At 39.6% G+C, this 12,908-nt stretch overlaps 1 protein-coding gene across 5 annotated transcripts in view; it reads right to left on the bottom strand.

Annotated features, from left to right (window-relative positions):
• Positions 1 to 1,856: 1,856 nt before the first annotated feature.
• Positions 1,857 to 12,908, bottom strand: part of ECT2 (epithelial cell transforming 2) — a 28,693-nt gene continuing 17,641 nt past the window's right edge. For 3 of the 5 annotated variants that reach the window (XM_005484776.3, XM_074547430.1, XM_074547429.1), the window contains exons 19-25: positions 11,968 to 12,046; positions 11,665 to 11,784; positions 10,278 to 10,416; positions 9,224 to 9,378; positions 7,242 to 7,349; positions 6,502 to 6,645; positions 1,857 to 3,283 (exon numbers count right to left, since the gene is read on the bottom strand). In XM_005484776.3, coding sequence (XP_005484833.2) covers positions 3,194 to 3,283; positions 6,502 to 6,645; positions 7,242 to 7,349; positions 9,224 to 9,378; positions 10,278 to 10,416; positions 11,665 to 11,784; positions 11,968 to 12,046 — 835 coding nt within the window. In that variant the 3' untranslated portion in view covers positions 1,857 to 3,193. The other 2 variants (XM_074547431.1, XM_074547432.1) reach the window with 2 other exon arrangements.

The following is a 12,908-nucleotide window of genomic DNA, read 5'->3' on the forward strand; positions in this document are numbered from 1 at the left end:
AGTGGTAATGTTTTTAACAAAACATTGCTGTTGTTTGCCTAACGTCTGACAGAGTGACATCTATTTCGCTACATGTTTAATTAGTTTGTTTTCATGGCGTTCCCGTTTCCATTTCGGCTCTCCTCGCTGCTGGGAGCGGGCGGGTTTCTGGCTCTGCGCTTAAAACCGGTCCCAAGGCAAAGAACGTGGCACCAGCTTGCCTTCACCCCCAGCCAGCGTTTTCAGCTTTCAAAAGCTTTTGTGTTTTAAAGTACATTCTAGCTGCCCCTCTTTGTCTCTGAGGGCTGGCTTTCAGAGCTGTAAACATCCATCTCGCAGAGGAGTTTGCAGCTCTGAGTTTGAAACAGCAACTACGTCTCTGCAAAGCACAGGTCAAGCTGTCCTGTTGAATCTACAACAAATCTGCAAACAGATGCTCTCGAGCAGCTGTGAGATCTCCACCTTTTCCCCCTGAACAACAGTCTATAAAAAGATTAACCATTAATGCTTTAATAGTTTGTGAGTGTACATTTATGAATTCTACGCTCCAGACTTCCTCCAGTCTCTTCTTGGGGCTCTTCTAATTTTTTTAAGCAAGCAAACAAGTTCTTTCTTCCTTAAACACCACGCCACCAAACACCCACCCAAAGATGACCTTTTCCTTTGGCAGCTGTCCTTCAATTTCCAATTTAGAGCAATGGTTAAGAGGATTCTGGTAGCGTTGAGAGCAGTTCGTTAAACTGTTTTTGTACAGCCCACAAAAAATGTGCTTTAAACAAAAGCCATCTTTTGACCTTCACTTCAGAATTCCAGTTTTTCTGAATGATAAAATTCTGTATGTTGAACATGTGTTGGCTGATGCTGTAGCACAGTGATATTAGAAAGAAATGTCCTTTTTATCCCAGGTTTTTTTTTCCTTAAAAGAGTTGCAGAACAGATCTTACAATTCAGAAATCTCAACAAAAGGACTTAGGAACTTGTACTGAATTCTACTAAACTGTCCAAATATAAAGTTAAAAAATTATTAAGGAGATGTGAATTGTCTATGTCATGACTGAAGCTAGGTGTTTTAAAAAACCAGAACTGCTACTCAGTAAGTCAATTCCTATGGGGTGAGATGGTAAAAGTAATATTGTTTAAAATTCTGGTTTGGGGAAGCAGTCTCACCTCAGATTCCAAAGAACACCAGCCAAAACACTCTCCAAAATTATGTATTTATCCAATGCTACATCTAACACTGGAAATTGAAAAGGTGAGGCAAACTTCTTAATTGTAAAAATTCCTTATTTTGGCTTGTTTCTGTTACTCTGGATCACCTTTTTAACTCAGCAAGTTCATTTCCACCTCCCAGCCTATTCTGTCATCTTACTCAAGATTTTGCTGCTGTTTCAGCTGCAAAACACTCTCCATCAAGAGAAATACTGAGCAGACCCCAACATTTGTTAACAGTACACTTATTTTTTTCACAAAAGTAGAAGCAGCTCTTGCTGAAACTTGACATAACAGGTTAAGATAATGCATCCAGAATGTAGGAGTGGATAAAGTCACACCAAAAGCTGGTATAGCTCTCCTCCTTCTCCAGGAGTCAGCAAGTCTGGGCAGAGCTGGAACCTCCATTATAAACTCTAACAACTGAAGAGCAGGAATAAACACTGAGAGGCTGATAGTGCTGTGAGTTTGTACAGAAGTTACCAGGCTGAAGATGGCCTTCCAAAAATAACAAAAGAAACAGAAACCAAGAATGGTTATTGGATTTTTGGCATAGTATTTCTTGAATAGTTTATTTTCTAGAGCCACTTTATGATAGAAGTGTCTGTGCACAGTCAGCTCAGGTGCTTATTCTGAATGGACAAGGACAAAAAAAAAAAAAAAAAAAAAAAGAAAAACCCCAAACCATGGACTGGACACATAGATCCAGGGGAGATTCAAGAATATATTGAGATAAAACAAAAAAATATTCAGGCCTATCAAGTGGTATACTTTTTTAGGAATAACTACGTAGATAATCAGAGTACAGTTGTAGGTTGGAGCCCAAAAATGCCCTTTTTTCCCCACATAAAAAAAGTAAACTTTCATAAAAGCTTGTTTAGCAAAGCCAGAAGCAGTGTTATTTTAAACAGTTTATTTACATTGCTCAGATTGACAAAGAGATATAAAAAACAGTGCAGTCTGACACATTCAAAAGCATCACTAGTTACATATAGATACAAGACAAAACACAGGTGGTTAAAAAGAAACCAGAAGTTGTGAACTCCTGCTAATACCAACAGTTGAACTGTTAATGAAATGCAGAAATTTACATATTCAGATAGTTTGTGAGAGTGCATTGCAGGGTACAAACTGTTCAGAGATGACAGAAGTGAACATAGTTTTAAAGGAAGACATAAATACATGAGGAAGCCTAAAAGCCTTAGGAGTTGTACACTGAAATTTGACATGCCAAAATTGGACCCTGAAGTTCCAACGTCACACCAAGAATCCTATGCATTAAATAATAATTTGTTAACCAAGTATGGGGAATGTGTGGGGGTTTGGTTTTTTAACAACCCTACTAAAGAGGAGTGTAATTCTTTTCCTCAGACTTCCACTTCAAAGCAAGACAAAGAATTCAATTGATCATTTCTGATGGTCAAAGCTCCTCATACCACTGTGTTTACAGTGAGGCTGCAGGAGATCATAATCACAAAACTCAATTCTATTTAATTATAAACAACTACATTTATAAAATATCTGGAATAAGCAGCTGTACAACAGGTTAACTGTCATACTTGAAAGGTCAGGTACTTCATAATGTTTCTCCATTTAAGAAATCCACAATTCAAACATTAGAGTGCTCTGCCAGTAGATGAAGTTAGGCAAGCATAAGAGTCATCCAAACTAGCAGTAAATTATGTGATCATCATCTTCATTTTGAGATCTGACAAACCAGTTTATTGCCTGGAGGGGACAATTTCCATAGAAGAAAATGTTTCAGTTATGCTGGTAAGGAAATAAATCTGTACAAGGGAATACTGTGTTTAAATGAAGGCCAGGTCACTTACTCCACTGATTGGCTGGTCTGCTTCAACACAACTAAACCCCCCTTGTGATTAACTTAGTGTCATCTAACATTTTGCTAATCATGGCTAAGTGCTAATGACTAAGGTACCAGAAATGTCAGTCACAGTCACTGCCTGTCAGTCACTGCCACAGAGCAGAGCCTGCCCCAGCTGCCTCACACCAGGTGGGTTGTGGATCGGCTTAATGTGTGACTCCTCTTTTCAAAGATCGAGGGAAGGCTGACCAAGGAAGGAGAATGAACACCCTGTTGGACAAAAAAAAAAAAATGTTATTGATCATATATGAGCCAATCTCAATAGTGCAGCAGTCATTCCTCAACCTTCACATCTCATACAAAGAACCTGTGAGTGCAGAAGATCTCGGAGATTGGCAGCTTTCAAAATTACTGATCCAGCATTTCTAGAGTTTGAACTTAACACATTTTAAAAACTACAGAAGAGATTTTTCTTTTCCTTATTACCAGTCTTGAGAGATTTGGAATGCAAGAACATGTTTTTGAAGAGTGGCTGTTAACAAGTATTAGTTTACATCTTGCATCACTTTTTGCAGTAATCTCCCTCCAAAATGAAGGCAAGATACACTATGATAATCTCTTAGAGAAACAGAGCTCCCTCTCCAATCCTGCAACTTTCTGTATAATCATCAGCTCTGAGCCCCAAATGAGATGCTGAACACATGTCTCCTTGGCTGCAGGAGGCAACAGACATCCCAGTGATTTGTCAGAGCTTGCTTCAGCTGTGCCTGGATGGGCACACACTAGGCAAGAAGCTGACTTTTCTGATGCTTGGAGAATAAGCTGCTTCTGAGACTTAATTACTGTGAAACCAACACATCAATATGTAGCACTAAAAGTAAACCTCTTTGGATTAGCTGAGATTTTATATTCTTTTCACATTAGACCTCAAGATACTTGCACAAGCAATCCTCTGTTGCTCTTAAACAGCCAGCCAAGCTTCTCAGCACATCAACAGGTCACGGTAGTTGGGCAGCTTGGGCACCTGCATGCTTCAAGAATCTTTTAAACAGGGATATTTTGGGCAAGTAAGGGAATACACACTTCACTGTGAACAAACCCTATGCCTGTTTATGGCATTTCCTCCATTTGAAGTCATTGGCAATATCTGAAAATTTAACCCTAAATTCCTCTCTATACAGCAGCTCTTATTAGGCTTCAGTATTTTATACCAGGGGTTTTTTTATTTACAGATAGAGAATAAAAAACTAAAACCACAGGTAAAATAAGCTGCTCAAGACTTCCTTGCAACCAAGTTATTAAAGCTCTCAGAACTCTGGCCAGTGAGTTACATGGCCTGAAACAGTGAGGAATTCAACTGTATATCAACTAAAAGAAAAACACATTTAAAAGTTTGTGAAAAAATGAGTTTGCACCCAGAACCAGAACCACATGTGAGTGCTATGCATTAGAGGATGTTAAAGAACAACCCTATGCATTAGAGGATGTTAAGAAGAACCCAACACCACTTGAAGCCCTTTGTGCATTAGAGCTGTGCCATGCTCTCTTAGCTTACAGCACTCAGGATTTCTTCAGTCAGGATGTGATGCACAGAATTTCCCAGCACCACACTGGTTATCACCTCCAGCATCAGCACAGGTGGCAGTAACTACAGGGAAAGCACATGGTCTGTCCAAGGCATGACCATTTAAGCTTTCCAAGTTGGAAGAAGCTTTTGCTTCTAGAGCATTTGGAGAGCCTGGACACAGCACAGGTCGAGGCTTGGAGCTTTGAGAGCGCCAATCAATCGAACTGGAGCGATGGACATTAACAGCACACTTGGCAGATCCACTTAGGCTGCACGTGGAAGAGGAACGAGCAATCTACAATTAGGAGGGATTTAAGAGTTAGTTCAAACAAGAAAAAAACCCTCAAGTATCCAAGCTTTATTGATATTTTTACTCTATGGTTTTTTTTCTGCACCAGAAAATTCCTACATAAGTGTAGGCTAAGATTTAATTTCAATAAAACCATATGTCTGAATAACAGCTTTGACTCTTAATGGACTCAGACAGGTTTCCTGCAGTTTTAGTTTCCTATCAACAACTGCACTGGTATTCCAACTTGAGGGGCTGGAATCCAAACCTCTTTTCCCCTCAACCATATAATTGAACCAAAAAGGCTTTATGCAAGTTCAGTGGTGTGTGGCATTGGTTAAAAAATCACAACACATCATCTGCTGCCAAGCTGCAGCTTATTACCACAGGTGCAAGAGGTCTTAGAAACTTGCAAAACCATGTTCCTGTTCCTGGGAAGAATCTGAAACAGGAACATGGTTTTGCAAGTTTCTAAGATTTTGTGGAAAAAAAGTGTTTTTGTCTGGGGTAGATATGCACAAAATGAAAAGCACATAACTTGTAAGTTCATGAGAAATGAGATACAGTGCTGTATCAAAATGAAGACAATTAGAAAGCAAAAACAATTGTTGCCATAATCATAACAGAAGGAAGAAAGTCTCTCTGCAGGAAACTAGGCTATAGCCCCATTGACAGATGATTTTTTTTTATTTCCTCTAAATCAAGGGAGTCTGCTGTGATACTTCCTCCCTTACTGCTTCATATTTTCTCATGTGGGAGAGCAGGGCTGTGTCTTTATACTGTACCATTTAATGGCCACTCAAACATACTGAATTACCTCAATATTGAAGTACTGACACATCAGGCAGTAATAGAAAGATGAAAAGGATTCCCTTTTCTTGGCCTTCTGTCCCACATACTACTGACTAGACAGTAGGTGTTTACTCATCCAATTTACTCAAACACTATAATAAAAAGCAAAGATGATATAAAGATTCCTCCAAATCTAGTCTGCTTTACTAGACTGTATTAGGAAATTGAGTTTGGCCTAATGTAGCAGGAGAAAGCTGTAACAGGCAGCCAAGGCATAGCAGAGGAGTTGCAATATGTAGAACAATATTTTATTTTACCAAGTTTTCTTAAACATTTACGAGGAGATAATTCCTTTGCTGTTTACAAACTTGCAGGCTGCAGCATCTATGTTTCTCTACCCTTCCTTCCCAGTTTGTTTCACAGGGTGTCTGTCATCTCACTACTCTGACTGAAACATTCACCATACTATTCAGGGTTGTGCACCACATTTCTACTTAGTGTTCAAGATCAAAAGCATGAACCGATACAAGACTTGTGTTGAAACTTTCTCACTCTCTCAGAAGAGGAAGCATATTCCATTCTGAGCAAAAAAGACTGGTGAGGTTTTTCCACTTAAATGTGTAAGGCAACCCCCAGTTTCTAGTGCATCAAGATTTTTCTGCATTTTCAGGAAGCAAGGCTTCTCATTAAACAGCTCTTGAAAAGAATATCCCTATGAAAGCAGTTAAAAATATTTTTTCCCCACTGTGGATGTTGGATCGCTAAAGTGAGAGCAGCAGCAGGCACGAAAGGAGCCGTGGTGTTGAGAAGGTGCCTTCCCCGGGGGCACAGCTCACTCACCGCCAGCGAGGAGGTGCTGGTCAGGCGGCTGCCGATGTAACTCTCGCTGCAGCTGGGGCTCCGCCCTTCCGTGGCGCTGTGGGACATCAGAGCCCTGCGCAGCGCTCGCTTGGGCGTTTTGGAGAACGAAAAGGCTCTTGTCACCTGAGGAGGTTGGCAAGTGGTTAAACACTGACTAAAACCAGGCTGTAATCACTGCTGTTATACAGGCTACCATTCTGAAAATCTCTGGGTTGTGTATGGAGTGTTGGTGGTTGGATCACAACCAGCCAAACACCCACATCTAAAGTGATCTGACTTTTAAAGGCTTCCCATCATCCTTGCTCTTCTCATTCTGTCCAAATAGGAGGGAGAGAGGAGGGCAGAGATTCACAGAGAAGTCAAAGCAAGGTTTGGTCACCAAGGCTTCCTTACATCCCTCAGCCCTGCAGAGTCAGGCCTCCCCTCCTTTTTTAAGTTGCTTCTCAAATTTGCATTATATTTAAAAGACTCAAAGTATTAAACAGCCTAAGTTCCATAGCAGACTGAAAAATGACTACATAATACTTATGACTGTAATACTTAAGACTATATATACATATATTCCAAAACCTTAAACACCCCACACCTTCTTTCTTTAAGGAGATTATATTTAAGAGTTTTAGTTCAGATTAAGTTTTTCCTGTCACTACTGTAAATACTACAAACCACCTGAAAGAGAAATCCCAGCACAATTCTCTGGATAAAAAGCACCATCTTACCTTTTTTGATGTTTTCTTTATTGCTCTGGATGCTCTGCTTAAAGTACTGTCCATATCTTTAGTATTTACTTCAACTGAATCAGGATCAGCAACATAAATGAGATTTTCCTGTAGACAAAAATAGTCTTAATAATGGTCAAATATCAGCATTTGCCAAAATATATTTTTCTAGTGCATTAGGTCAGATTTAGAGGGTTTAATAGCCATATTTCATATTTAACTCTTTATACAGTCCAGCAGCTATTTGTTTTCAAGCTATTCTGTTAGATCAACAGCTGGTGCAACCAGTTTGTGAAACCACTTCATCATTAGTTTCACATTCACTTTGTCTGATTCAGTTTCAAGTCCAGGGCTGACCAAATTAAAGGCAGTAGTTCTGAGGCATCCCCAGGGAGTTTCCAAGATAAACATTGCTTAATTCCACTGACACATCTAGCACATTTCTGAAGTGAAATCTTGAGAGCTGAAGCTGTCAAACATTAAAACTAAAGCCTTTCAGCTTCAGTGCAGTACATGTTGCAGAATAGCCAGGAGTTTTTGGGGTTTTTTCACGCCTCATTCTTAAACTCCAGCATTGCAAAGCAATCTCTGCCTACCTACTTACAAAACGTGGGGGGCAGAGGGGGCACACATGGGAGTGGGAAGCTGCTGGGATGATTCTTGCTGTTTGTTGTCTGCATTTTGAGAAAACACATTTTACACTTTAAAAAAAAAAAAATAGGACCCCAGTCAGCAGCTTTATTGCCATTCCTAAGGAAGAGTAGCCAAAGCCTTTGCTGCCACCAGGTGGCAAAGTCAATGTTATCTCCATTCACATGATGCTGTGGAAGTATAAAACCAGGCAAAAGTGCTTAAATTGAAGCTCAATTTGACATTTAAATAAGCAAGAAAGAGGTATTATATAGTAGGTACAGAAATTATAACTAATGGGATTCAGCAAAGTAGGTTACAATTTGTCAGTATGTGATTGAGTGTCTTGGGGCAAGAGGGAACTACACATTTATTACACAAAGGTGTAATTCCTGTTAAAAATCCAAGTTATATGTTACACAAAATACTGAAGATAGGCAACACGCAGACTAAAGAAAATTAACACTTCCACATCGGCACTTTTCATACTCAGTACCTGGAAGGGAAACCACAAAGCCCAAGTCTCTTATTCCTAAGTCCCTAGATCCCAAGACACACAAAATAAAACTAAGATGCTGTTTTCATGACTTAATTGCCTCTCCTGTACCAAGCATGCCCTTAAAAATCACAACCAAACATGCAGAACATAAAGCATTTCTGGTTTACACCAAGGAGCTTCAGCTGTATGTATTGCATGCATTTTCAGCAAATTGAGATGACTGATGTGCAGAGACTTTTACATAATTAAAACATCAGCTGAAAGCCTCTTGCTGTAATTGGAGAGGATCTACTCCTCAGATTAGTGGTTTTCTGCCTATAGAAAGCCCACACACTGAATTTCTAGAAGTGAGACAAGGCCAGTGCCTCCTTTATTTCACTGGGGTTTTTTTCCTTGTTTTAAGGTTGTAGATTTCTGTCTCTGGGAGGAAGATGCTTCATGTCTCTTGCATTATAGTGGAGATAAGGTGTAGAGCAAAGAACTCTAACAGAGTTAATCCAACACAAATGATCAACAACACTGGGATTGTAAATTCAAAGATAGCTGTGAAAGAAGCAAGCTAAATCCAATTCTTGTTAGAACTACAGTGCAGAGTTGAATCATACCCTTTTCACCATCAAAAATTAATTAGAAATAAATTTTGATTTTTAAGCACTACTCAGATTCTGCTCAAACTAATTTCCAGCCTGTTTCCTTTTCTACCTTTTAACACTCACTTGCAGGCATGTTAGCACAAATCTTTTCTGCTCTACTTTACCTCAGGCATGTCCACTATTAACTTCTTTAGTTTCAGGTGCTTAAAGCCAAAAAGAGGGAGAAGTCTCATTCAGCAGCCTGGTTCCAGAGTACTTACTGCATCTGCTTTACAAATCGTGTTGGCCACGTGCCGACACAGCATCTTCAGCCAGTCCTCCTTGCAAGGGTCTTCAGTTGTCATCTGGAAACTGAGCAGCTTGTTGTTGAGTTCTGTAGGTGGCCTCACTACTAAGGCAAAAGCTTTCTGGCAATCTACATTTTGTTTAAAAAAAAAAAAAAAGCACGGAGTTAATAAAAAGAATAATAATTTTTTCATGTAATTCAGAGGGAACTAGAGACAACATGATTTGGTGTGATGATTTTGTCTTTACTTACACACTAGCTCTTGTGTCACTTGCAAGAGCAGAGCTGTGTCCACAGCCATCATCAAGAGGCTGCAATCAGCTGTTCAGGCAATAGCTGAGCAACCAAATAATCTGCAGAGCAGTCAGCCTCACCCACCCTCTTTGCCATTTCTCTTCTTAATTGGCTTTCTATGTTCAGGTGCTTCAGAGTACATAAAGTAGAACACATGATATGCATATCTTCACAGTGAAACACCACATCTTGCCAGGATAGAAATCTGGAAACTGGTGTGACTAGATTCTTTATAAGTCACTATCAATGCTGGAGCAGTGTGGGAAAGCAGACAGAAATTAAGTCATCTTTTAAGATGCCAAGCACAGCTTCTCCTGAGCATTATCACCATCACCAGTTAGAAAAAAATTTGGTTTCAAACCAACAGCACTTTTCTCTGGCCAATCTAATGCTCTGGGCTGAAGTTTGAGGTTTGGTTTTTATTTTGTAAATCCAGAGCTGTCAAGTGTTAAACTCTGTTTATTTCACACTGCCAATTGGTTGGCTTATGCTAATGCCATTAGTTCTGCCAAATTCAGCATCCTGCAGCAATTCTCAAAAAGCCAAAAGAGCATCAGTACAAGGAATTCTCAAGCTCCTACAGAGATTCAAACAGAAGCTTTTACTAAAATCACATATCTAAAATACCATACAATAAATACACCTTAGCATTCCATCCCACAACAGCAGAGCTTCCTCCTTCACACCTTAAAACACAGTTTAAGGAGCTACCAGAGTATTCAAAACACACAGACCTTCTGTCTCCCTGATGTCCAAGACTTTCTTGATCTGGGAGAGAGGCATGAGAACAACATGCTTGAGAGATGCAGGAGGCCTTGTGTGGCCATGGGGACTCTTGAAAGCTCCAATAACTTTATGCCGTTTCCTCGCAATCTGCAGTTAAATAAAATAGAAAGGGTCATTTGGAAGAGCTCTTGCCATTTTTTCCTTTCTTTTCTATGTTTTTTACCTTTTTTTCCTTTTACACCGGGCACAGAAAATCTTGCTACTCTACCACATAAATCCTAAAGGAATTAATTTATTTCTCTATTCACTGCCTACAGCCCAGGTGGCCGAACAATATTTGTTACTTGGCATCAAAACACTCAGCTGAAAAATAAAATATATTTTCAAAAATACCTAGAGAGGAAGTAATTTTGCATTACAGACCTCAATTCTACCCTGCATAACAAGGGTCCTTTGAAATCTTCCACAAAGTAGTCTAGATTTAAACAGAAAAGACAACATCTATATGCATGAACCAACATAAGGTGTGGCGTGTTATGTCCTAGAAATATCACTTGCTGTTGCTTATGCATGCAGCCATGGAGCAGGATCTGCATAAAAACATGTGAGGCACTTGTGTGCCAAAGTAATGCATCTTATTTGTCTCTTGTCCAAGAGACAAGCCAAGAAGCTTTATTAAAAGTGGTTTTATTTGCCTTTCTATCCTTTATGAGAAGTGATGAAACTGAGTCAACTCAAATCACTAGTCAGATTTTGTCTCTAAGTGCTGCTTAGGACAGCACTAATTTTGAATTACTTTAGAGTTGGTCTTCTATGAAGACAGTGTTCTTCAGTGCTGAAGACAGCAACAAGTACTTTATGAAAGTGGCCTTTATAAATTCAGTTCTTCCACATTAGTCTCCAAAACACAGTCAGATTATTCTTCCCCTCCAATTCTTCCTAACATATTTTCAGTTTAAGGGATATATTACAACTTTGGTTTTTTGGTAGCCTAAGAACAGACAGGTCTACCAAGGCCCACTATTCCCTCCCATTATATACAGATAAACTTTAAAAGGACAAAGAACCTGATGAGCCAAAGACTCCAGCACTTTTTCATCCATTGGTGCTACTCAAAGTGCTATTCAGATAAACATTTTTGAACATATTAATCTGCTTTTATGTTTTTACTCTGGCTGCAAGGCATAAAAGGCTACATTAACACCTCTCAGCCATGAGAGGCTTATACAGTAGTTAATGGAAAAGAAATATCAGTATGTGTTGACCTATCAGCAATCTGTGACTTAGAATTCTGCCTCAAAAGGTCTTAAATTCTACTTATTTATATTCATGTGTAGTGTAAAAGTGTAAAGCCCTTTACAATTCAGTTCATGAGATGTGCTGGTATCACCTTACCTCTAGGCAATCATTGAACAGAAAGAGTGTGACCTGCTCTCCCCTGTCACAGATGTCATCCCCAAGTGCCACAGTTTCCAGACGCTGCACCAAGCTGCGGTGGGAGGACAGGAGATTGGCCTAAATGACAAAAGCAAAAAGCTCATTAAGCATTTAGTTCAAGTGCTGGATTACTGCTTGCTTACAGCTTAACACTGGCAATCTCTTTAAACCAGCACTGTTGCACTGTAGCCTCACATTTTTACAAAGGGAACGAAGTACTGCAGGCATTTAAGAGATCTGCAGCTTTGAGAAATTACTTACTGGACATCCATCCACTTCATAGACAACATCAAAGAACTGCCTTTGTGCCTCTGTTTTTCTTTTGTCTTCATTAATGTGTCTAAGGAAAGCATATTATATTAACCTTCAATAGCAAGCAACAGTAAATGGATGCACTGCATTTTAGACATACAAAAATAATAAATCTAAACATTCAGGGATAGAATTTACACAGCAGCACTTGCCACATTGGCCTGAAGAAGCACCAAATACCACAGGCAATCACATAGGAAACTTCAGTTCTAGAACACTGTTCTTGTCATGTTACCAGCACTTGACACACCAATCAATTAAAAATAGAATTCCCCTCCTCTGTCATGCAACATTTTGAACCAGAGACTGACACAACTCAGTTCTTTCCAGCCTGCATTTTGTCTCCCCCAAATCAGGACTGCAGCTCACCAAGGCACAGATCCAAGAATAATTACAATTTAAAAGTTGTTGTTAAAACTGGACAAACATTTACCCAATTAATGCAGGACTTCTTGTTGCTGGAGACATACGCTACACTTCAAAAGAGGTGAGACTTACAATCTAAACAACTTCAGCTTTCAGCTAATTAACTCATGGAACAGTGCCAAGAAGAGCTAATACAGCATCAGAAGAAAAACTATTCTCCCACCAAAAGTCTGTCCTTTCAGTAGATATAATGCATAGAAGCAGGATTTAAAGACAAAAAGCCCAGTTCTTCCATTCCAGAGGGAAAAGATAGGAATAAGAGTTGGAACAGAAGAGAGGACAGGGGACAGTCCCTGCTGAAGCAAGGGGTCAGCAGAAGTTCAGGTCCAAGTGCTGGGGAATGTCACAGACTCCTTCAGAGCTCTGGCACAGAATACCAAAGTGACAACAGCAGCCAGAAGGAGGCTGAAGAACACCTACAGTTATGTTTACTTACTGTTCCTTGTGGCAACATAACAGTGACA

This window comes from Zonotrichia albicollis, chromosome 9, assembly GCF_047830755.1.
Source record: "Zonotrichia albicollis isolate bZonAlb1 chromosome 9, bZonAlb1.hap1, whole genome shotgun sequence".
NCBI classification, from domain to species: domain Eukaryota; kingdom Metazoa; phylum Chordata; class Aves; order Passeriformes; family Passerellidae; genus Zonotrichia; species Zonotrichia albicollis.